Raw genomic sequence first — 24081 nt, forward strand, 5'->3', positions numbered from 1 at the left:
TAAATCGTATTTTTACTTTTTACTGGTGATTTACATTACAATGTGTCCTACAGGTACAAGGGAAATGACCGAATCTACGAGAGCTCAAAATATTCCATTCTGCACGAGGGAACGATGTTCACGCTCGTGGTAAAGAATGTATCGGATAAAGACATCGGAGAATTCCGTATTGTTGCTGGACCTCACAAGTCAAAAGCTGCACTTACATTAACAAAAGAAGGTTAGATATAGATCTTGCAGATTTCGAGTATTAGTGTTGTAAACGTATATTGTATATGTACAGAACCTAAAAAAGCGAAAAAGAAACCTGATGCCGAAGACGAAACGTCCGCAGTATCGGTCAATGATAAGAGTGCTAGAGCTGAAATTAAGAAAGAAATGTCAGAGAAAAATGAACAGAGTAAACAGGGAGTTGCTGCAGGTAAAAGCAAAGAAATCGCTGAGCCAGATGTACCTAAAGTAGTTAAAAAGAAGCCAGAAGAGAAACCAAACAAAGTGACCAAACCGAAAGAGGTTACAGATGTACCAGAAGCTAAGCAAAAGAAACCGACTGAGAAAATACCCGAGGAAATTATAAAGAAGAGAATAAAAGAGCAAACCGAAGTCACAGAAGCGGTGAAACTGAGCGCAAAATCCACCATTCAGAAAAAAGACGAGGCTACAGCAGCGGGAAAGCAGATCGTGGATAGCAAGGCTCATAAAGTTCAAGTTAAAACTGTTTCTGTTATAGAGGCAGCAAAAGCTAGCTCAGAACCAACGGATGTGAAAGTTAAAGTCGATAGTTTTCACGATCAAGCAGACAAACCAAAGGCCTCGCAGAAAGATATAAGTGAAGTTACCACAGAATCGCAAGTAAATGTTGACGCAACAATTAAGAGAACTAGTGAAGTCTCACAGTCAAAAAAGGTAGTAAAGATCTCAAAATCTGACCGCGACACAATAGAAAAAGACGAAGCTAAAATTATAAAGAGTGAGTAAAAAATCACACGGAATCAGCCATAAACCATCTCTCTCATTTTTCAACTTTCATACATTATAATCTTGCGGTAGTTTACTAGTTTACAACAGCATACTGACACTTGTCTGTATTTGTACAGTTTACTTCACCAAGCACTTGGAGAACCAGCGCGTGCGCGAAAATTGCTCTGCAGAGTTTGATTGTGCTGTCAATCTCGCCGACGGTGTTGTGACGTGGTACAAGAATGACGTCAAATTGCGCGCTTCTCGCAAATATGAGATCTCCTCTGAACCCTCGACCGTGGAAGGCGAGACTGCCCACAAACTTATTATTACTGAAATGAAACCTGACGATGAATCAACAATATCTGCTAAAGTAACGCTCACCGGCCATGGAACCGACACAACTGCTGCCAAGCTTGAGTTCTCGCCCGAAGGTAAGTTTGTACTAATATATGTGGTTGAAATGTTTAAATTACAAACTAACAAAATCTTTTCTTCTTCTTTCCTCATCGCCTTTCATCCGTCATTGTATATTACATAACGTTGCGCTATATATCGTTACGCGAAACAGCTTTCGTAAAACCGCTGGAAAACCGCGTGGTTAAAGAAGGCGAAACCGTTACGTTAGAATGCGAGCTATTTAACGCGAACGATGAAGTGGTTTGGCTCAAGGGAGACAAGCGTATATATCCTGGTTCGAAGTTCGCTTTGACCAGAGAAAACTCCATGCACCGGTTAACCATCAACGAACCAATGCAGCTGGACAGCGCCGTGTATTCTTGCGCCCTCAAGCGAGATCTTTCACGGCGATGTTCCAGCAGCGTCGCAATCGATACAAGTAAATATTTTAAACGGATTTTTAAACAGCTAAAGCTCGCCCGCGTTAAATAGAATAGGTTACATTGCCATACATCAACTCATGTTACAGCGATCTCATTCACGAAACCCTTGGAGGAAAAAGTGACTGCAAAGGAAAGCGAAAGCCTTACTTTGGTCTGTAAAGTGTCCAGAGAACGGGCCCGAGTACAATGGTTACGCAATGGGGTTCCGCTTAAACCTGGTCCGAGATACAAGACCTCAATATCCGGCTTCGATCGCCGTTTGATCATAAATGACGTCACGAAGGAGGTCGACGACGGCGCGAAGTTCGCTTGTCGGATCCGGGATAACGACGAACTAACAGAGAGTGTTGCTGAAATCTGCGTCCCTTCTATAAGTACGCAAACTCACAGAAACAAATCACACACTCACAGAGCGCATGTATAGCATCGTAGTCACCCATCTTATATCATAGTTAAAAGTTGAGCATGACGTTTAGAACAGATTCATCCATTGTTACGCACTGTTTCGATGTCTCCTACATTGCTTAAAAGCATGCTCGCTTATTCTATCCCCATATTCACTTGCTAATGAAAATGTTTCAAATTAGGTGACGACATTTTGAAACCACTCAAGGACCAAACCGTTGTTGAAGGCAAGAAAGCAACATTCGAATGCTTGATCAGCCGTGATGATGGAAAAGCAGTCTGGTACGCCGGCGATAAACAGATCTCTGCGCAAGACAAAAAATACAAGACCCTTGCCATGAAAAACCTGCGTCGACTTATCGTTGTAGATTGCACGCTTGATGACAAAATGACTTACACATGCGCTATGGGCGATCTGAAAAGCTCGGCTACATTGGACGTTACACGTAGGTGTCTCATATATTATTTTACCCACAAAAATCATACGTGGTAAACCGTAAGCACAAGGTGTATGAAATAACGACTGTAATTGCTCTGCACGCAGAAAAACGAAGTTACATTAATTCATTCTAAATATTCCTTTCATGTTTAGCTGCTACCCGCCAAGAAGAAGCGCGAGTCTTGCAGAAAAAGATCAAACACATTGAAGTTGAACCTGAACCTGAACAAGAAGCTGTCGAACTTAAACCAATTGCTGGCCTTAAGTTCGTCAAGACATTGGAAAACCAATCGGCAACTGTAAGATTTTCAGCACTTAAGTTCATGTATTATGGCAAACGAAACAGCGGTCTTTTAAAATCAAAAAAATATAAAGCCAGAATATCTAATATCTTTCACTTAATAAAACATGCACTTTGGGGCAACAACATATACATAGTTAATAATATTTCAGATGAACTCGTCAATCACCCTGGTTTGTGAACTTTCCCACCCCGGCGTCGCTGTGGTGTGGTACAAGAATAAAGAACAAGTTTACGAAAGCAATAAATACACCATCACGGTCGATGACACCAAGCATAGATTGAAAATTGTTGGTCTGTCACAAGACGACAAAGCGACTTTCAAATGTAAAGCAGTGCCGAACCCGGATGTTATTACAACTTGCAAAGGTACGTTGTCTATACACTTTATTTTCATGTAAATATTTCTGATTTATTTAAACCTACTTTTAATTTCAGTTGATGTCAAAGAGCAGGAACAGACACGTAAGTATTTTTACCATGCATGTATCATTATGCAGATAGCATTTACTTGTAATACTAATACATTACATTCTCTACCCATAATGATATCGCCTCCATCTCTGCCATGTTTGTAAATTATTTCACCAAATCATCCCCATTTTCACCTTCATTTCATCGCCACACCAGAAGATCGAGTCCGATTCATTGAGGAGCTTGAAGCTATAAACTGCACTGTAAAGGACACAGTTGTATTGGAATGCGAACTTTCTGACCCGAAAGCTAAAGTAACTTGGATGAAGGGAAACAAACCATTGGAAATTGACAACGATAGGTAAGTGCAAAAAGCAATGTTGTAAATGCGCCTTCAGTTTTGTATTGGTGTAATGTTATTTTAGAAGTTTTGCCTACATAAGGTTAAAATAAACATATTCATTGAATGATATTTGTAAAGCAAACTTTGAAAACAAAGTTTTATTGACTTAATTTTTCAGATTCCAAGCGCTTTCGGATGGTGCAAGGCGATCTCTTGTACTGAGAGACGTCACACTTGCTGACAGCTCGGCATATACTTGCAAAGTCGCTGACGTGTTTTCAACTGCGGAAATATTCGTTGAAGAACGTAAGTAGCTTGACTTGAACGAAACATACATCTAGTATTACGGGTTTGAGGGTCGATGCTGCTATTCCATTGGTTTCTTATAAATTCTTTAACTTGTGATATCAGCTATACATTAATCCCATTTATTCCATAGAACCAACATTCCTCAAAGAGATGACCGACCAATACTTTGAAGAACAAGCAGTCGGTATTCTGGAGTGCGAGATCAGCCGTGCGGATGCTACTGTACGATGGCTCTTTAATGGAGAAGAAATTGACATCACAGAACACGGTAAGTTCATCTTCTATTTATTTGGTATCAATTATATTATCGACCTCTATGCAAAACATAACTTTCTTGTTTGTTTTTTCTATTTCATAAACGTGTTTCGGTTTTTAGGAAAACACACATCTGAGGCTTCGGGTAGAAAACGAACATTAGTAATCGACGATTTGTCCAAAAGCGATGAAGGTGTTTACGTTTGCAAGACCGATGGAGATGCTGAAACACAGGCACATGTTAGTGTGGAAGTAAAAGACGTCAAGTTGCTGAAAGGACTTCGGGATGTGTCTGTCCTGGAAGGAGAATCTGCAACTTTTGAAACTGAAATCTCAGACGAGAGGGTAGGCTATTTTGTTTAAATCGTTAAGTCTACCAGTATTTACTTGTGCTTTGTTGAAAATCCTTGTTTTATGTTTAATGCCCCCAAGTTACGCTTTATTTTGTATTAGGTCAAATCCCAATGGCTTCTTGATGGAAAAGAGATTGAATCGAGCGACAATGTCAGCATCATATCCCAAGGTCGCAGACGATCGCTTATTATTAAAGAAACAAACGCTTCACACAGAGGGCAGGTCTGTATATAATACAAGTGTAAACACCAAAAAAATAATAATAAACTTTGTTCAATAAAAACGATTTTGAAATTAACCGAATGTACCATAGGTCACTTTCACTGCTGGACGTTTGAAGACCAACGTACACCTAGCTGTACAGGACCAACCTATTCATTTCACTGAACCTTTAACTGACCAAATCGCAGAAGAGAGAGGACAAGCCAAATTCGTGTGCAGAATCAGTAGGCTTGATGCTAACGTTAAGTGGATTCGGTAAGTACAACAAAAAGGCATACAGACCTTGGAATAATACTTTTGCAATAAAACTTGTTGTTTTAGCGACCGACGAACACCTATTCAAGAAAGCAATAAATATGAAATTAAATCGGACGGGACTTCTCGTATTTTGATCGTACACGATGTTGGATACGAAGACGAAGTAACTTTCACATGCGACACCGAAGATAGCAAATCAACAGCGAAACTTACTGTCACAGGTATATACTGTAACGTATACAAACATATAGTCGGTTGGGATGAGATGGTCCATGATTTCATTATATTTTATTCTTCCATTTGACAGTAAACAAAGGAAATTCATCCCTAGATTCTAACACGCTATTCTTTGCAGCCCGCCTGGTTGAGTTTGTCGAACCACTGCAGGATCAGACCGTTGAAGAAGGCAAAGACGCAACATTTTCATGCGTGCTCAACCATGACGACGTACAGGTCACGTGGTACAAGCGGGGAGTTAAACTTCTGAAAGGACGCGACGTAATTATTGAATCGGACGGTGCAACACACCGGATCACGTTTAACACTGTGTCACTCGATGACGTAGGCAGCATTTCAATTTCAGCCGAAGGAACTCAGGTTTGGAGAACTCCCAACTGTTTAACTGATGCATTGAGGCTTTTACTAAATCGATTTCGATATTACAGGGTGCAGCCGAGTTAAAGGTATCAACTACTGAAGTGGAAATTGTCCAACAACTGAAGGATGAAACAATAACTGAAGGAGAATCAGTGACTTTGACTTGTTTGTTAAACAAACCCAATGTAATAGGTAAGCAATTCATAGTCGTTATAACACGGGTGTTCTGATTCATACACCTCGTGCCCGCTTACGAGTGACTACGTATGACCCTTTGAGTAAAATTAACTGCCTACCTTTAACTCCACTCTTAATTATATTTTTAGGCTCCTGGTTCCGAAATGGCGTTAAGTTGGCTCGTACCGATTTAATCGTTATTCGGGCCGAGGCTGAAAAACATACACTGGTAGTGAAGAACCTTACCGTTGACGATGCCGCAGAGTTTACCTTTACATGCGATGGATGCCAATCCGCTGCCAATGTATCCGTGACAGGTAAGCCAAGAGTTTTCGGTTTCGAGGCTCGGCACTGCCATTACTGTGGGCGGCGTATGTGTTCCTGTAGACACTTAACGACAATTGCCCAAAACAGTTGTCCCTAACTGGCTATCTTTATTATTAATAATTCATTACGAAAAATGGAAATATTTAACGACTTGTTCAATTTAGAACGACCGATCATGTTCACCAAGAAGTTACAGCCGCTCACGTGCACCGAGATGGACGTGGCTGAACTTTCATGCGAAGTTAGCCGAGTGCATGGCGAGGTATGTAGTGTTCATGCACCACAGTATATTCCTACACTGTTCATGTGAATAACAATTTCTCGTCCAGGTAACTTGGTGGAAAGGCGATGAACAAGTAATTGCCACCGAACGCGTTGAACTGATCACTGAAAGTTGCTGGAGAAGGTTGGTAATTCTCAAGGCTGAATACAACGACGAAGCAGATTACACTTGCAAATGCGAAGCTGATGTTACAACTGCCGCTCTCACAATCGGAGGTATTGTGTTTGGTTTTGCTGTTGAGTTCTCATTTCAAGATAAATAACGATTATTTGATTTTTTATCAGGTTTGCCCCAATAGCAGGGAATTAACTTGTGTTTTTGCCCAGGTCGAAACATTAAGATTCGACGTGATTTGCGAGATGTGGAAGCTACAGAAGGACAGGGCGTTACTTTTGAATGTGAGATTTCCCACGATGATGTCAACGCACGTTGGTATCTTAACGGAGAAATTATCAAGGAGTGCGACGGTGTCAAGTACGTTTCCTGTTTACCTGTCGGTGTATTTTGTTTTGATTAAACTACAAGTTGTCCAATATTTTTTAACTTTGTGTATAGTAATAATTTGTTCGATTTTTGCAGGATTGAAACTGTTGGCCGCAAACACCGATTAATCATCGAAAAAGTGACAACAGAAAGAGCAGGAACCATCAAGTTCGTTGCATCAAAAGCATCAACCGAAGCCGAGCTCACTGTGATGGAACCTTTGGTGGAGTTTGTTACACCGATCCACGACTTGGACGTCGAAGAAAAAGCAAAAGCAGTTTTCGAGTGCGAAGTATCGCGCCCGAATGCCGAAGTACGCTGGTACAAAGGAAGAGCTATTATTCGGGATTCAGAAAAATACGAGATTCGCTCTGATGGATGCAAACGTACCTTGGTTGTTCTGCAGTGCACATTTGACGATGAGAAAAAATACACATGCGATGCTGACGATGCGAGAACTAGCGCGAAGCTTACTGTGCAAGGTGGTTATACTTTAGTTTATTAAAGCCTATATTAAACAACTCTAAAGCAGATTATTAAAAGTCTATTACTAAAAATTGAATTAATCATCTCAAAAATAAAGTCTTGAATAACTTATACGCTTTGTGTATTTCAGCACGAGCTATTAAATTTTTGAAATCACTTGAACCAAACATGCGGATTGTTGAGAGAGAGGAAGTAACCTTCGAGATTGAACTTTCCCACACCGATGTTGATGTGATCTGGTACAAGAACGGCGCGAAAATGGCTCGAACCAAGAACATAGAAATATACACCGAAGGCGCAATTCACAGGATGGTGATCCACCATGCTAATATGGAGGATTACGGGGTTGAAGTTGAAGCTCATGCAGAGGAAGAGACATCGATGACAACTTTATATATTGACGGTATGGAATGTGTATTATTAACTATATGTTACTGTAGAGTACGGTTGGATTTCGCCCCCAAATCGCATATTTACCGATCGTGGTTTGAACAAAACATGTTTTATCTTACCTCAGCCTACCACATATCTTGAACCAAAACATATAATAAACCGTTCCTGTTTTCGATTCAGAAATCAACGTAAAGATTGAGGAACCACTAAAAGACTTGACCATCATTGAAAAGGAAACTGCAGTTATGACTACAGTCACCAACTATGATGCCGTACCACATGTTTGGTACAAAGGTATGATTATTACACATCATGTTTCAATAACCCATAAGAGCTTTTTAAATATAACTTTTGTATACAGATGACATCAAGCTTGTAAAGAGCGACACTGTTGAAATGACGGACGAAGGAAAACTTCATACACTCAAGCTTGTAGCATGTAAATTGGAAGATACATCAGAAATTAAGTTCGTATCCAAGACAGCAGAGACCAAAGCCCATCTAACTGTGATAGGTAAAAGTTTTTTTGCCATTACACCTACGGCAGTGAACAAGCATAACGTTAACATCCCGTTATTACAGAACCGCCAGTCAAGTTCCCACAGGAATTAAAAGACAAAACCTGCGAAGAGATGGACAGAGTGGTACTTGAATGTAATGTCAGCCGAGCAAATGCACAAGTTGTATGGAGGAAAAACGACCAAGAAGTCGAAGCCAGTGAAAAGTAAACATACGAACAATAACAAAATGGTTAAGTTTGATTATTGGTAAACTAATTACCAACCGCTATTGCAGATACCTTATTGAATCTGATGGAATCATTCGTCGCCTTGTTTTGGTTGATGCAGCTATGTCGGATAATGCTCAATGGACCTGCGACGGAAAAGACTCGAAAACGACTTCCAACCTGGTGGTGAAAGGTATTATGTTAAATCTGGTTAGAATTCTTGCACTTTGCTAACTTGTATTTCCTCATACAGAAATCGAGATCAAGTTTTTGAAAGACTTGAAAGCAACAACTGTAACAGAAAGCGAAGACACAAAGTTCGAATGTGAAATCAACACCAGCAAAGCCGTCCAAGTGCAGTGGCTTCATTTCGGGAAACCAATCGTTGACTCAAAGAAACTGATCACCAAAAGAACAGGCGGAAAACTTCAACTTGAAATTAAACACACAACAGTTCGGGATGATGGACATTACGCTTGTCTGGTTCGAGGAGTAAAAACCGACGCAAGGCTTACAGTAAAGGAACAGAAAAATAAAATCGCCGTGCAGATGCAAAACGTAAAGGGGGTTGAAGAACAACCTTCTGTGACATTTTCCTGCTTGCTCGAAAAGTAAGTTTTGTAACTACTACAGTAATGCACCAATTCAAAAGTTTTAAACCATATACCCGAACCACAAAACTAAACCACTTTCTCCACAGGGAAACTGGGAATGTTAAATGGCTCAAAGACAACAAACCGATTGACATTTCCAGCGCAAAATACGAAGCAGTGTGCGCTGGTAAACAACGTTCACTGTTGGTCAAGGATTTGAAGAAATCTGACAAGGGAAAATACACTTGTGTGTGTGGCGACAGTAAGACAACAGCAGAACTAACCGTGAAAGGTATATGCAAGTTTCATTATTATTTATAGTTCAGTTGTGTGTATTATATTACCGTATTAATATCGGATTCGATTATTTTAGACGGAGTTAAATTCCTGAAGAAGCTTACTGATACAACAGTTCTTGAGAAAGATGGCGCAATTTTGACTTGTGAGGTTTCTGATCCAGAAGTTAAAGTACGCTGGTACAGAGACGGACTACCAGTTATAGATTCGGACAGAATTTCCGTGAAAGCTGAGGGTAAAACTCATACTGTTTCGATCCCATGGACCTGTTTGGGAGATACTGGATCATATCAAGCTGTTGCAGAGTTCGCCAAGTGTAATGCCAAGCTAACGGTTGAAGGTATGCGCGTTAACGTTATGTTCGTGTAATAGATGTATAGTTAAATATGTTTTTATAGATGCACCACTTGTTTTCCTCGAACAACTCGCCGATGCTTCGGTTGAACATTTGGAAAGTGCAACGTTTACCTGCAAAGTATCACCTCGAGACCAGAAAGTCGAGTGGTATTTAGGAGAGAAACTCCTTGAAGGTTCCGAACGTTTCGTATTTTCAGAAGACAACAAAGTTAGGACATTGACGATTCATCAATGCACCGAACACGACAGGTATTTGTCGCTGCCAAATGTTTATTCGGTTAAGACGCAATTTGTTACTGAAACAATTATTATTTTTCAGAAACAATGTGACTTGTACCTTCGCCGACCAGAAAACTGTCGCCGTCCTGAAGGTGGGTGATCCACCGGCGTGGTTCGAAAAAGAGCTTGTAGCTTTGGTTTGCATCGAACGGGAAGTGATCAGCATGCAGTGCGAGCTCTCAAGGCCCAACGTTGACGTTGAATGGCTGAGAAACGGTACCGTGCTTGGTCAAAGCAATAGAATGCAGTTCATTGCAGAAGGCATTCTGCGAAAGATTGAAATTGCTGATGTTCTTATGGAAGAATGCGGCGACTACACTGTCCGTGTGAAGGATACTGATACTACAACGACAGCACATTTGACAGTGAATGGTGTGTATTAACCAAACAGTTCCTATATTTGTTCCCGTTTACAATTTATTAACCATTTACATTTTCTACAGAAATTGCACCCGGTATCTTGACAGAGCCGGTTGACGTATATTGTTGCGTTGGGGACGATATTACTTTCAGCTGTGGCATTACCAAAACCCGCTACAACGTGGTATGGTCTCTCAACGATACCGAAATCAACGATGCTATGATTAAGGAAAACAAAAATCGATTCGCGTTGTCCAAAAGTGACGGCGGTTTGACCCATACATTGACAGTTAACAAGGCCATGCTTACTGATTGTGGCGAAGTGAAAGCTATCTGTGAAGGAATTGCATCAACACGTACCGCAACACTCACCGTTGTGCCGATTGTGTTTGATGTACCACCGTCCGATGCAGTGATCTGCGCAACACAGACTGCTACGTTTGTAGGAACCACTAATAAAGAAGGCGTAAAGGTATATTCATATTTATACCCCGTGTGTTGTCTATAGCGCAAAATCACACTTATATATTATTTCAGGTGACATGGTCACGAAATGGTAAAATACTCGAAGCAGGACCACAAGTTGCTATGAGAGCAGAAGGTTTCAACTACTACTTGGAAATTAAAGACTGCACTTTACGAGACGACCATTCGCTCATTACAGCACAGGTATACATAAAGTTTGCACTTTAATCCCAACAGTTATCACTTCTCCAAAACTAAATATTTATTGTTTGATTTTAACAGTTTTGCTAACTATTTTTTCTAATTCATACAGGTTGCTGAATGCGTGGTCACTTCAAGGCTTTTAGTCGGTGAACAACCCGCTAAGTTTGCTTCTGATAAAATGGATGACACCACGGTGGAGGAAGGTGATAGAGCTTGCTTGTCAGTTGACCTCACCCAACAGGGTGGTCGTGTACAATGGATGGTCGAAGGCAAGCCTATTATTCCTGACTCCAGGATGCAGCTTGTAGCAACCGGTGTTAGCAGAACTTTGGTCATACTGGATTGCAAACGTGGTTTGGATGAGGTAAGCAAATGAATGAATGAATGAATGTAACTTATTTATCCTCTCATGGTGGGGCAATGACAGTTGTTATTACATGTGTTCTGTTTCATACACCTCATGCACACTTACAAATAGCCAAGTGTGCAACTTGTTATGTTACACTCATGTTTTTTCAGAAAACATACACTTGTCGATGCAACGGTAAAGAGATCTCTGCAAAGTTGATCGTAACCGAAGCACCTTTGCGTTTTGTACAACGCTTATGGGACCACGACTTCGAACCAAGCAAAACCTGCCTATTGGAATGCAAGCTTAACAAACCCTTCACTAATGTAGTTTGGACCGTGGATGCAAACGTTATCAAAACTGACCGAAGACACACCATCAAAGTGGCAGATGATGTAAGTTTCAGTATTTTACGTTGCAGAGATTTATCGCCATTTTAACATGGACTCTTTGCAATGCAGGGCAAAAAGCATTCGCTTTACATTACTGAGTTCAGCGAAGATGATCGTGGCCGATACACAGCTACCTGTACAGGAACGAATGTAGAAACAACTGCCATTATCGACGTGGCAATTGCTCCAGTGTTGGAGATTACCAACGACCAAATCACCATGAACGCGGATGCTTTATCTGAGGTTACTGCCAAGTTCAAGGCGATGCCCAAACCAACCATTTCGTGGTTAAAAGTTCGTATTCAATACACAAGTTTAGAGTAGATTTTAGATTAGGTTTTAATATCTCCGCTCTGTAGGAAAAGGACGATACCTTGGTTTCTGTTGCTGAAGACAGCATAGTTGTAAACCAAGACGATACGAAACTACGATTCCGTAAACCGAAACTGAGCAACTCCGGCCGTTACAAGGTTGTAGCAAAGAACAAATACGGAGAAGACAGCGCTTACGTAACTGTTACTGTGATTGGTGAGTATTTTCATTTGAAAAAACAAACATTTTTTTACCTTCTGCGGTTGGTTGCGAGACCTTACCTATATAGAATAGAAATCATTCATTCATATCTTTTTAAACAGATTGCCCGCAACCACCTGCTAACCTTACGGTTACTGACGTCACTGCCACGAGTGCAACATTGACTTGGGAAGAACCAGAAGAAGATGGCGGTTCACCTATCATGAAGTTCCTGGTCGAAAAACGAGATGTTAAACGCAAGATGTGGCAAACTGTATCTGATGGTGTGGAAGATACGGAGATCACGGTGCGTCATTTGATAATCGGATATTTTAATATTTATTATTTTTTAATAGTTTGATATCTAATAATTTTCGTTCTAAAATCTAATAATGTTATATCTCATAGGTACAAAAGCTTGTTGAAGGAAATACATATCTTTTCCGCGTTTCGTGCGAAAATCAAGTCGGACTTTCGAAACCAACTGAAATTTCCAACCCAGTACTTGCTAAGTCACAGTTCGGTAAGAATATTTACATTTTCTGTTTAATTTATACGCGACTGTTATATACTAACATACTTGTTCACCAACAGAACTACCTCAAGCACCACAGAGCGTAACTTTATCTGAAGTGCGACGTGACCATGCAATTATTTCATGGAAGGCACCTAGCTTTGACGGCGGATCACCGATTACTTTATACGTGGTCGAACTACGAGATAAACTGCATACAACGTAATTGGAATAAATTAATCTTTATTATAAAATATTTTCTATTTTGGAACGATTTTTTACATTTCTACATTTTAGATGGACTCGCTGCGGTGTCGTTGAAAACGACTGCCTTCAATGCGCTGTAACAGAACCAGAAATTACTCCTGGAAAGGAATATGTGTTCCGTGTTTTCGCTGAAAACGCGGCTGGATCCGGTAAACCGAGCAGTCCAACACCTTTGACAAGACTTGAAGATCCAATTGGTTCGTAATATGATCAAGTTACGCATTGTGTTTTAAAATACAGACAGTTTTGTTTACCTTTTGACCAAACCTTTAGAAGCGCCAATGCAACCGCGTAATCTTCGCTATGATAACGTGACCAAGTCATCACTCGAGCTTTGCTGGGATTGTCCTGAGAACGACGGAGGTTCTCCAGTTACTGGATACATCATTGAAGTTTGTGACAAAGCAGAAGGTGTTTGGTCAGCAGAGGGAGTAATTGAGACAGTCACTGGTCTTCACTTCGTGGTTTGCGGGCTTGAGGAGTCTCACGAATACTCGTTCAGGATCAGGGCTACTAACAAAGTCGGGGAGGGAAAACCTTCCGATCCTTCACCGTTCGTTCTTGCAAAAGACGAAACAAGTACGTATTTTGGTTTAACAAATTTAATTTGCTTGTTTCATATTTATAACACTTTACAATTTTTAGAAATACCGGCTTGTGATATTACTCAAGACAAAAAGGACATCGTTGTTGTTGAACCAGAACCTATTCGTGTTTCGGTTCCAATCTCTGGTCTTCCGGCACCTTCTATAACCTGGGTTCGGGTATGTGACGGCCAGGTCTTGTGCCATAGTGAAGACCGCGTCAGTTTGGAATCGGGAGCAACATATGCCAACATGGCAGTGTTGCCTAGCAACCGTCAGCAGGACAATGGCCAATACAGACTGGTTCTACAAAACGATCAAGGAACCGTTGAATTTGATTTTAATGTTACAGTTTACAGTAAGTTATATTTTACCACAAACCAGTATTTCTTTGCCCTTTCTAACCACTATTATTGTCTCTATTTACAGAGCGAAACAACTTTCGTTTCATTTTTCATTTACTCATTAATCACCAATCATTATCGAACACACAATTTTCATTTTTATCATTTCCACCATACCATCTTACTTACAGGCAAACCGGGACCAATCCGCAACTTGTCGGTGGCAGAAGTTACCAGCACAAGCTGTTACTTGTCCTGGGAAACACCGGAAGATGACGGCGGTTCAGAGATTACTACATATGTAGTTGAACGAAATGAAGAAAAACGAAAGGCATGGACCAAGGTGCGTAGTCCACATCCTTCTGATAAGCCTTTATAAAATACCGTTTTAAAATACAAAATCTCTTTTACAGATAAAAGGTTCTTCTGAAGCATCGGAATGCAGCGTTTCTGACATGAAAAAAGGTAAGATTTACAGGTACCGAGTTTGCGCTGAAAACCGACACGGAAAAGGACCATACACGGAGCTTTCGGAGCCAGTGGTCGCTGAGGATCCACCACGAGTGCCTGACGCACCAAGGAACCTGGGATATTCCAACGTGAAGAAAGATTCAATTCAGTTGAACTGGTCGATGCCGGTGTTTGACGGTGGTGCAGCTATTACTGGTAAATTAGAGTGCCAAAAAAACATTGTTTTTAAGTGACCTATTTCATACACCAAAACGCTTTATAAAACATGTTTAAATTTTAAGGTTACATTATCGAGAAACGACCTGAAGGCGACGAAGAAGCACGCTTTGTGGCAGACAACCAAATACCTCACCGTGAGTTAAAGTACACGATCCGAAACCTACCAACAGATACGTTGTGGTGCTTCCGAGTCAAGGCTGTGAACCGATTAGGGCCAGGAGATTGCTGCGAACCAACTGAGCCAATTCTGATTCAGTCGGACGAAGGTAAGTTACCTGCGGCTGTGCATACCATCACTAATATATTCTTCGGTCATGCATATCGGAGATTAAATAACATTTTCTCTTCAGCTGCACCAACCGTACAACTTGACGCGACCGTTACCGATGGTGTTTCTGTCAAAGCTGGTTCCATGATCGAGATTCCTGCCATCGTTGCTGGGCGACCTTTCCCAACAGCCCGATGGAGCAGGAACGAAGTTATTCTTCTGCCCGACCAACGAGTCACTGTCGATCTTGTTGATAATGTTTCTACTTTGCGTGTTCTTATGGTACGTTGGTATTTATTGGGCACGTAGTGACCATAGATTTTCTTCAATGTTTTGTTTTTAATACGCAGGCAAAACGCGAGGATTCTGGAGATTACACTGTTTTGGCTCAAAACCAACACGGCAAAGCGTCCATTAATTGTTCAGTACAAGTGATGGATAAGCCAGGAAAACCGGCGTCAGTTGGTAAGAGTTATTCAACATTGTATAATATTATGAAACTTAATGCCATTTAAGAAACAAGTTTCACTATTATATTATTCCCACAGACATTGAGGACATCACTAAGAACTCGTGCAGTGTTGTATGGACACCACCTACCGACGATGGTGGCACTGGTATTATTCGATACACTGTTGAAAAACGTGAAACCACCAGACACGTATGGACAAAGCTGAGTGGTACAGTGAAGGCAGATGAACGACGTTTTGAAGTGACCAAACTAATTGAAGGAAGAACTTATGAATTCCAGGTTTGTAAAACTCACATAAAAACAATGCGCATTTACAAAACGCGAATTAATCTGAATTTTTCAGGTGACTGCTGAAAACCAAATCGGGTTTGGTGAGCCACAGTGCAGCACATCGGTGGTCGCGAAATATCCATTTGGACCACCTGTTGCTCCTGACGCACCAGAGTGTAGGAGTGTTACTCGGGATGGCATGACCGTAACTTGGACCCAACCTCCTGTAAGGGATGCTGGTGCAGTGACTGGTTACTACCTTGAAATGTGTGTGAAAGGAAGTCAAAACTGGATGAAGTTACAAAAGAAGCCGCTTGACGCCGACACTTTGTCGTACAGAGTAACAGGGTTAACCAAGGACAAGACTTACGTTTTCAGGTAAAATATTCTTGTTCTATCTCTGAGTCAAATACTGTTAGAGTGAGTTTTCTTTTAAATAACCAAACCCGTGATTTTACAGAGTATCTGCTGAAAACTTGGCAGGATGTGGACCAGCAAGCGTACCAAGTGATGGTACATTAGCACGAGATCCAACCAAACCACCGAGCAAACCAGGAAAACCAAATGTTATGGAGGTACGATTAAAAAAAAAAACACTTTTGGTGATTTCAATGCCAAAAGTACGGTTGAGTTTCAGAAACGTTATTTTGAACAGATTACCAAGAGCACATGTCGTCTCCGCTGGCGCAAACCTGAAACTGATGGCGGTGAACCGGTTTCGAATTATATCATTCAATTGAAGAAACGCGAAGTTGGCGTTGAAACTTGGGATGAAGACTTCGTGCCTTGGGAGTTGGATGTTCCTGATGTTGAACACGTTGTTGTGGACTTGGTTCCCAACACATATGAATACGCTTTCAGGTATGCAGTCAGGAATTGGTATATTTGTCCTATCTTACCCCACACTATTATAGATATGTAAAATACGGAGTTGTTACAAAACATTGTGTTACAGGATTGTGGCAGCTAACAGCGCCGGTAATTCTGAACCTGGTGAAGAATCCGAGACCGTGATTTGCAAGCCTATACTGAAGACACCAAGCGCACCACGGGATCTGAAATCTGCCGGTACTACAAAGAATAGCATCACCCTTCAATGGGTAAGACCCGATGATGATGGTGGTAGCCGAATCAAGGGTTACATTCTTGAAAAGCGTGAACTTAGACGACAGACATGGCAGCCATTAGAAAAGGTAAACATATATCACGCTGTTACTATATGGGTGAGGCTCACTTTATTTTAAATGCTCAATATTTCATAAGGAATTGGAAAACGAGACTTATGTCATTGAAGACCTTAAAGAAGGAGGTTCGTACGAGTTTAGAGTTGCTGCGTTTAACGAGATTGGAACGAGTGGTTGGACACAATCGGAGCCCATTGCTGCTGTTAGCATGTTTAGTGTACCAGAGCAACCACGATCGCTTAAGATCGACGAGTTGTTCAGATACCATGTCGTGCTCAGCTGGAAAGAACCAGTTTTCGATGGCGGTGCACCGGTTGTGAGTTACTCCGTAGAAAAGCGAGAGAAGCTTTCGCAACGATGGGTAAATGTTGGCAAAACAGAAAAGGCAGATTGCACATTCAAGGTAGAGTGTTGGAATCTTCAATACTTATATGCTGTATCTGGATAGAATACAATACATCTATCTGTTTAGGTACGAGATGTAAAGGAAGGAACTGAATGCCAGTTCCGTGTGATGGCTGAAAATGAAGCTGGGCTTGGCAAACCAAGTGAACCAACTGAGATAATCACAATTCAAGACCCTAAATGTAAGATACGACTATAAACATACTTTTACTTTGAGTTTGTTTAATTTTTTTAATGATAAATTTTTAAAACGTCATTCCTTTGCAGCTCCACCATCTGAGCCATTAGACTTGAAATTGGTCACCACAAGTCCTACTTCCATTACCCTTGCATGGACACTACCTGCCCTGAATGGTGGACTCGATGTTACAGGTTACTTCATCGAACGTTGTCTTGAAGGTGGCGAAGATTGGGTCCGTTGCAACGCGGCCCCATTTAAAACAACACAGGGCGAGGTATATACTGTAATTCATTACAAAACATACACGACACTTCGCTTTATGATTTTTAAACGTTGTTATATTGCAGGTTACTGGATTACGTGAAGAACGATCTTACATTTTCCGTGCCTTTGCCTTGAACGAGGCTGGCGTAAGCGAACCAAGCAAACCAACCGACAGCATTGTAGCTAAAGAACCGGACGGTAACTATTGGTTTATATCTTTGTATTCCGATTTCGCTGCTTAAACTTCGGTGAATAATTTGACATTATTTGTGTAGCGGCACCGACCATGAAAATGCTGCAAAACGACATCGTGCTTGTTGCTGGTGAGAAACTGCGTGTACGAGTTCCAATTACTGGATCACCGAAGCCAAGTATAACATGGACACGTGACGATAAAGCAATGAAAGAATATGTAAAGGTAAACATTACCCCGCTATTATGCAATGACTAATGGTTTACAATATTTTATTTAATTCATTTAATTAGGTTTCACTGGACGACAACTGTTCAGTTCTTTTCATTCCCGCTGCCATTCGTGAAGACGGTGGCCGGTACACTCTAACCTTGGAAAACAAGATAGAAACAATAACCGGATGGTGCCACGTCACAGTAATTGGTATGTTAACTATCTGTATCTGAAGTTGTTAAATTAATGTTACGCAAATGGCGTATAAATTTTTAAACTCGTTTTTTATCTAGATCGACCTGGTATTCCGATCGACTTTGCAGCCACTGAAATTACCAAATCAACTTGCCAACTTACATGGAAAGAGCCACAGGATGACGGCGGTTCCGAGATCCTGTTTTATTCCGTAGACAGACGAGAAGCTGGCAGGAGGACATGGACACCAGTCGTTGCTGAAGTGCGCAAAACAACCTGGCAAGTGACAGAGCTTCTTCATAGGAATGAATACAACTTCCGAGTTACAGCTCACAACAAGGTCGGCGCTGGTAAACCAGTAGAATTGGCAAGTGATATTATGGCTGTGGATCCTTTGTCTGCTCCTTCAGCACCAGAAGAGCTTACTTACTCAGAACCAAGAGCAAAGTCAGTTATTCTATCTTGGAAGCGGCCAACCAACGATGGTGGTTGCACCATTACTGGATATATTGTTGAAATGAAAGCAAGTGATGAGGAAAGATGGAACGTTGTTATTCGGGATCATGATTCTACCTCTGTAACCGTCTTGGGCCAAATCGAGGGCAAAGAATATGCCTACCGAGTTGCTGGAGTAAACAGGATCGGGATTGGACAACGAAGTGAAACACCAGACCTTATCATGGCTAAGGATCCGCTTGCAGTTCCAACCATAGAAGTTAGTCAAATACTAAGAAAGGGGTTGGAAACAAGAGCCGGTAAAGAAATGCGGATAGAGGCAACTTACACGGGTGTACCAAGACCGATGATCAGCTGGGTTCAGCAAGACAAGGTCGACACACCCGTTGAGGAAGATAAGGCAAGATCGACATCGATGATTGCATTTGATGGAACCACAAAATACAGAGTACCAGACGCTAAACGATCGGACAAGGGAACTTATTTGATTACCGCCGAAAATGACCAAGGAAAAGCGACTGCTTCAGTTGTTGTAAACGTGTTGGATGTACCATCGCCATGCAAGGGCCCGTGGTCGTTTGAAGACGGAACGAATGAAGCAGTTACTCTGCGATGGAAGGTACCTGAGGACGATGGTGGTTCAGATATCATCAATTATGTCATGGAGATGAAAGAATCGAACAAGAAGGTTTGGACGAACTTGTCGACAACTCTTCAGTCAACAAAATACCGAGCAACAAAACTCGTAGAAAACAAAGAATATATCTTCCGTGTTTGCGCTGAAAATAAGATGGGACGAAGTCCTTGGCTTGAAGCTGCACCATACGTTGCTAAGTTGCCATTTGATCCACCAGCAGCACCGGAGAAGCCACTTGTTGTGGATGTGACTCGAAAGTCAATGACCGTCAAGTGGGTTGAACCGTACGATGGTGGCAGCACAATCTTGGGATATTGTCTTGAGAAGAAAGATACTTCAGCATCGAGATGGTCGCGAGCATCAAGGGAACTCATCCGAGCCGTGGAGTTTGTAGTCAGCACTGGCTTGACTGAAGGACTTACCTACCAATTCCGAGTTTCAGCTGAAAACGAAGCCGGGCCAAGTAAATTCAGTCAGCCGAGCGACTACAATGTGTGCGAGGATCCAGTCTTTGCTCCATCTGCTCCAAGAAAGCCGAGAGTAGTCGACACTACAAGCAGTTCCATTACACTAACTTGGGATCGACCAGAAGGCGACGGTGGCGATGCAAAACTTAAGTACATTGTTGAGCAACGGTTGGCCGATGGATCATGGAGTCGATGTAATGACAAGGACTTGGATTCAACAACTTTCACAGTTGAGAATCTTCAAGACGGACAATTGTATTCTTTCCGAATCAAATCAATAAACCGAGGTGGTGAGAGCAGCCCTGCCACACTTCCAGAAGTAGCAGCTCGAGATATGATTGATCTTCCTCATATTGAGTTGGACGACAGTGTGGTTGCTGGAATCACAGTTGTATCGGGTAAAAAGTTTGTTATTCCCGCCAAGGTTACTGGAAGACCATACCCCGAAATAACTTGGACAAAAAATGGCGAAGATGTTACTGATCGGGTTGATGTCAAAAAGACCGAAGATGGTTCACAAGTGACCGTCAAACGAAGCATTCGATCAGATTGGGGAGAGTACAAGATTTCTGCAAAGAATTCCAGCGGAGCCAAGAGTGCAACTTGTCTCGTCGTTGTTCAAGATGCACCTGGTGCCATAAAGGAGCTCAAGCACGGTGCAGTGAGCAGAAACTGCATCACTCTGAAGTGGCATGCTCCAGAAGATAACGGAGGCTTACCCGTTAAGAAATATCACTTGGAAAAGCGAGACATGTCAATGAGAGCATGGCTCAGCGTTGGCAGCACTGACAAGTTTTCAATGGATGTTACAAACGTGCTGGAAGGAGCTACTTATTCCTTCCGAATCTGCGCCGAAAATGACTTGGGTAAAGGCCCGTTGACAGAATCGATTCCTGTGCTTTGTGCCGAACCATTGGTTGTACCTGGTCGACCTGAAAACCTCAGGATCGAAGAAAAGAAAGACACGTCTATTGCCCTTCACTGGGTCACACCACGATTTGATGGTGGCAGCAAAATCAAAGGATATATCATTGAAAGAAAGGCTGAGGGTGAAGAGGAATATATTGGTTGCAACACCGGACTCATCGAAGAAACGAAGTTTGTTGTTAAGGAATTGGAAACCGGCAAGAAGTACGTTCTTCGTGTGAAAGCAATCAATAACATTGGAGAGAGCCAACCTGCCCTGACACAACTTACTGAAGCAAAGGAACCGGAAGCCGAACCTGAGATCAGTTTGGATGTTGGAATCAAAGGATCAATGCAAGTTCGTGCAGGAGCCAGCATTCATCTTCCAGCAACTGTTCTTGGAGTTCCTGCTCCAGAAATTGTGTGGACGAAGGGAGAAGATGAAAAACTTGTTGATGGCGACCACATAAAAATCATCAATCAAAACAAAACCTCGTCAATGTATATTGAGAAATCAGTTCGATCTGACGATGGTGTTTACATGGTTACTGCCACGAATTCTCTCGGTAGCAAGACTACTAGGGTTACAGTTTTGGTGCAAGATGTCCCAGCGGCACCTCTGAACTTTAAACCGACAAAGGTAACTGCTGAAAGCCTTCTACTGACTTGGGAAGCAACGCCGGATAATGGCGGCGCTGACTTGATGAATTATGTGATCGAGAAGCGCGAGGGAAAGAACAAAAACTGGACCCAGATGAGCACAACTGTGATCGACACGAAGTTCCGAGTTGCAAAACTGACCGAAGGTACTCAGTATCAGTTCCGAGTCGCCGGCGAAAATAAGTTTGGTGTTGGACACTATGCTGAGAGCGAACCAGTTATTGCTAAGAACCCATACGATCTTCCAGGACCACCATACAAACCAACTGTTAGCGAAACCACCAAGACAAGCATGCTTGTATCATGGGAACCACCGTCATGCGATGGAGGTGCAGAGATTGAAGGATATTGGCTTGAAATGAAGGACAGTGATTCTCCACGATGGAAGAAAGTCAGTCGAGCTCCTATCACGAAACCACCGCTGGTAGGTTGCTCCTACAAGGTTCTGCAGCTCGTTGAGGGCTTAGAATACAAATTCAGAGCATGCGCAGTCAACAAGGCCGGACTTGGACCCGTCAGTGAAGAATCCGAACCTGTAAAAGCCGAAGATCCCACCTTTGTTCCTAGTTCGCCAGAGAAACCAGAGGTTACAGATATTACTGCAACTACATTGTCACTAAGTTGGTGCGAGCCAGCAAACAACGGTGGAACACCAATCCTTGGCTACATTGTTGAATACCAGGACCAAGTGAAATGCGAATGGACGAAGCTGCTTATCGATGAGAAGGAGCTTATTTCTGCAACTACAGCAACCGCTCCAAACTTAACGACAAGACTTCGATACCAATTCCGTGTTTCTGCTGTAAACAAAGTTGGTCAAAGTGAACCAAGCACAGCAACTGCATTTATTGAAATTAAAGATCAAATCGGTACGTATCATTTTAAATTTTAATCGTTTAAACATTGTTTCGGTAATAATGCCTAAATATCCTGTCATTGCAGAGCCAGCCTCGATAACGTTGGATGTTGGAATTCAAAACGTTTTGGAAGTACGAGCCGGTGCTTCAATAAAACTGTTTGCTAAAATTCAAGCCAGGCCAGTTCCTGAGGTAAATATTGAAAAATCCTATAATTTGTGCTATAATTCAGCAACCATTTTACTTATCATTTTTTTTTAGATTCGTTGGGAGAAAGACGACAAACTACCGCTACCGGGAACCGCTGTTGTTAAAAACACTGATGACTCTTCCGAAGTTACCATTCCCAATTGCGGCCGAGATAACAGTGGTCGATACACTGTGCTTGCGAAGAATACTGGAGGTCTACGCACTGCTTCATGCAAAGTGCTTGTCAAAGACACCCCTGGGGCACCGGAACCACTGGTGGTTTCTAATGTCACCAAGAGGGCTGCTAAACTCGCGTGGAAAAGCCCAAGCAACGATGGAGGATCAAAGATTCAAACCTACATCGTTGAGAAGCGAAGAGCCGATGGTCGAGGATGGGTGAAGCTTGATTCTTCAGTGTCAGCCACGCAGTTCAATGTTCTGGATCTTCTTGAAGGCTTTGAATACTTTTTCCGCGTCTGTGCAGTCAATGCAATTGGACAAGGAGTGTACGCTGAGACATCCGAGCCAATCCTAGCGAGAGACCCAACTTCGGTTTCAGACCCTCCATCGCACTTACGAGTGACTGGCGTTACCGGAACAAGCGTTTCATTGAAATGGAACGTTCCACAGTTCCTTGGAAACTTACCGCTTAAAACTTACATCGTTGAACGACTTCTACGTACGTTTAACTTTTTCACTTAATATTATATGTTAATATTATTTGCATCATTTATAACGGCTAATTATTTGTAGGCGAAGAAACTGTGCAGACCAGTACAGTGGTAATTGAGCAAACTACACAACAAACCACGGAAGGCACTGCTATAGTTCAAACTCAAACATCAAGAAGCCAATCAAAGGGCGATAACTGGACAAGGTACTTCATTTTAAATTTGTCTGGCAATGTTTGTGTATGTATACGAAATTAACCACCGTTCTTGTTCATTTCAGCTGCAACCCGGCCAAGTTGACCGAAACTAGCTACACCGTGACGAATCTCAGCGATACTGAGAAGTACACCTTCCGAGTGCTTGCTGAAAATGAGGTTGGCGTGAGCAGACCATCCAACAGCGTGGGCCCGGTAACATGCAAGGATGACCTTGTGTATCCGACCATTGAAACGGTTGAGTTCAAGGAGCTTGAAGCTGGAGCATCTATTGATCTCTTTGCTAAGTTTACTGGAAAACCAAAGCCTGAGATTACATGGAATCTACAAGAAAAAGAAATTAAAAACACGGACAGGTATGTGTTCTTTATTAATGTATAAATAACTTGCATTGTACTAGTTTAATAATTGCACCATTTTCTAGGGTTTCTGTGACAACCGATGACAACTCTACAAACGTTATAATTTCCAAATCTATTCGATCGGATACTGGTGTGTACCAAGTTGTCGCGAAAAACACAGCTGGAACCTGCACTAAGAATATTAAAGTCAACATTCTTGGTAAGTTAACCCCGTCATAGATTTGCGTGTCATA

At 41.9% G+C, this 24081-nt stretch overlaps 1 protein-coding gene across 2 annotated transcripts in view; it reads left to right on the forward strand.

The window, feature by feature from the left end:
- The window catches only part of con (connectin), a gene marked incomplete in the record, with an annotated part of 129125 nt that overhangs the window by 45798 nt on the left and 59246 nt on the right, over nucleotides 1-24081 (forward strand). Inside the window, 66 exon segments of one of the 2 annotated variants that reach the window (NM_001278993.1) lie at nucleotides 54-220; nucleotides 1098-1394; nucleotides 1532-1842; nucleotides 1915-2176; nucleotides 2390-2653; nucleotides 2800-2945; nucleotides 3100-3316; nucleotides 3386-3412; nucleotides 3578-3722; nucleotides 3883-4010; nucleotides 4144-4281; nucleotides 4390-4613; nucleotides 4722-4844; nucleotides 4936-5099; nucleotides 5166-5323; nucleotides 5458-5699; nucleotides 5768-5891; nucleotides 6026-6193; nucleotides 6368-6465; nucleotides 6533-6701; nucleotides 6813-6960; nucleotides 7066-7451; nucleotides 7586-7858; nucleotides 8029-8142; nucleotides 8210-8362; nucleotides 8431-8572; nucleotides 8644-8768; nucleotides 8829-9186; nucleotides 9276-9460; nucleotides 9542-9805; nucleotides 9864-10071; nucleotides 10142-10473; nucleotides 10545-10933; nucleotides 10999-11130; nucleotides 11240-11494; nucleotides 11650-11874; nucleotides 11941-12165; nucleotides 12231-12399; nucleotides 12507-12691; nucleotides 12793-12907; nucleotides 12979-13120; nucleotides 13196-13362; nucleotides 13439-13744; nucleotides 13811-14107; nucleotides 14285-14436; nucleotides 14507-14759; nucleotides 14846-15049; nucleotides 15134-15333; nucleotides 15402-15516; nucleotides 15600-15802; nucleotides 15867-16171; nucleotides 16254-16368; nucleotides 16449-16654; nucleotides 16749-16986; nucleotides 17057-17380; nucleotides 17450-17564; nucleotides 17650-17837; nucleotides 17911-18025; nucleotides 18103-18245; nucleotides 18314-18443; nucleotides 18527-22423; nucleotides 22497-22603; nucleotides 22673-23279; nucleotides 23354-23477; nucleotides 23552-23842; nucleotides 23911-24047. In NM_001278993.1, coding sequence (NP_001265922.1) covers nucleotides 54-220; nucleotides 1098-1394; nucleotides 1532-1842; nucleotides 1915-2176; nucleotides 2390-2653; nucleotides 2800-2945; nucleotides 3100-3316; nucleotides 3386-3412; nucleotides 3578-3722; nucleotides 3883-4010; nucleotides 4144-4281; nucleotides 4390-4613; nucleotides 4722-4844; nucleotides 4936-5099; nucleotides 5166-5323; nucleotides 5458-5699; nucleotides 5768-5891; nucleotides 6026-6193; nucleotides 6368-6465; nucleotides 6533-6701; nucleotides 6813-6960; nucleotides 7066-7451; nucleotides 7586-7858; nucleotides 8029-8142; nucleotides 8210-8362; nucleotides 8431-8572; nucleotides 8644-8768; nucleotides 8829-9186; nucleotides 9276-9460; nucleotides 9542-9805; nucleotides 9864-10071; nucleotides 10142-10473; nucleotides 10545-10933; nucleotides 10999-11130; nucleotides 11240-11494; nucleotides 11650-11874; nucleotides 11941-12165; nucleotides 12231-12399; nucleotides 12507-12691; nucleotides 12793-12907; nucleotides 12979-13120; nucleotides 13196-13362; nucleotides 13439-13744; nucleotides 13811-14107; nucleotides 14285-14436; nucleotides 14507-14759; nucleotides 14846-15049; nucleotides 15134-15333; nucleotides 15402-15516; nucleotides 15600-15802; nucleotides 15867-16171; nucleotides 16254-16368; nucleotides 16449-16654; nucleotides 16749-16986; nucleotides 17057-17380; nucleotides 17450-17564; nucleotides 17650-17837; nucleotides 17911-18025; nucleotides 18103-18245; nucleotides 18314-18443; nucleotides 18527-22423; nucleotides 22497-22603; nucleotides 22673-23279; nucleotides 23354-23477; nucleotides 23552-23842; nucleotides 23911-24047 — 17036 coding nt within the window. 2 annotated transcript variants of the gene reach the window in all.

This window comes from Ciona intestinalis, chromosome 9 (assembly GCF_000224145.3).
Source record: "Ciona intestinalis chromosome 9, KH, whole genome shotgun sequence".
Taxonomy (NCBI): Eukaryota; Metazoa; Chordata; class Ascidiacea; order Phlebobranchia; family Cionidae; genus Ciona; species Ciona intestinalis.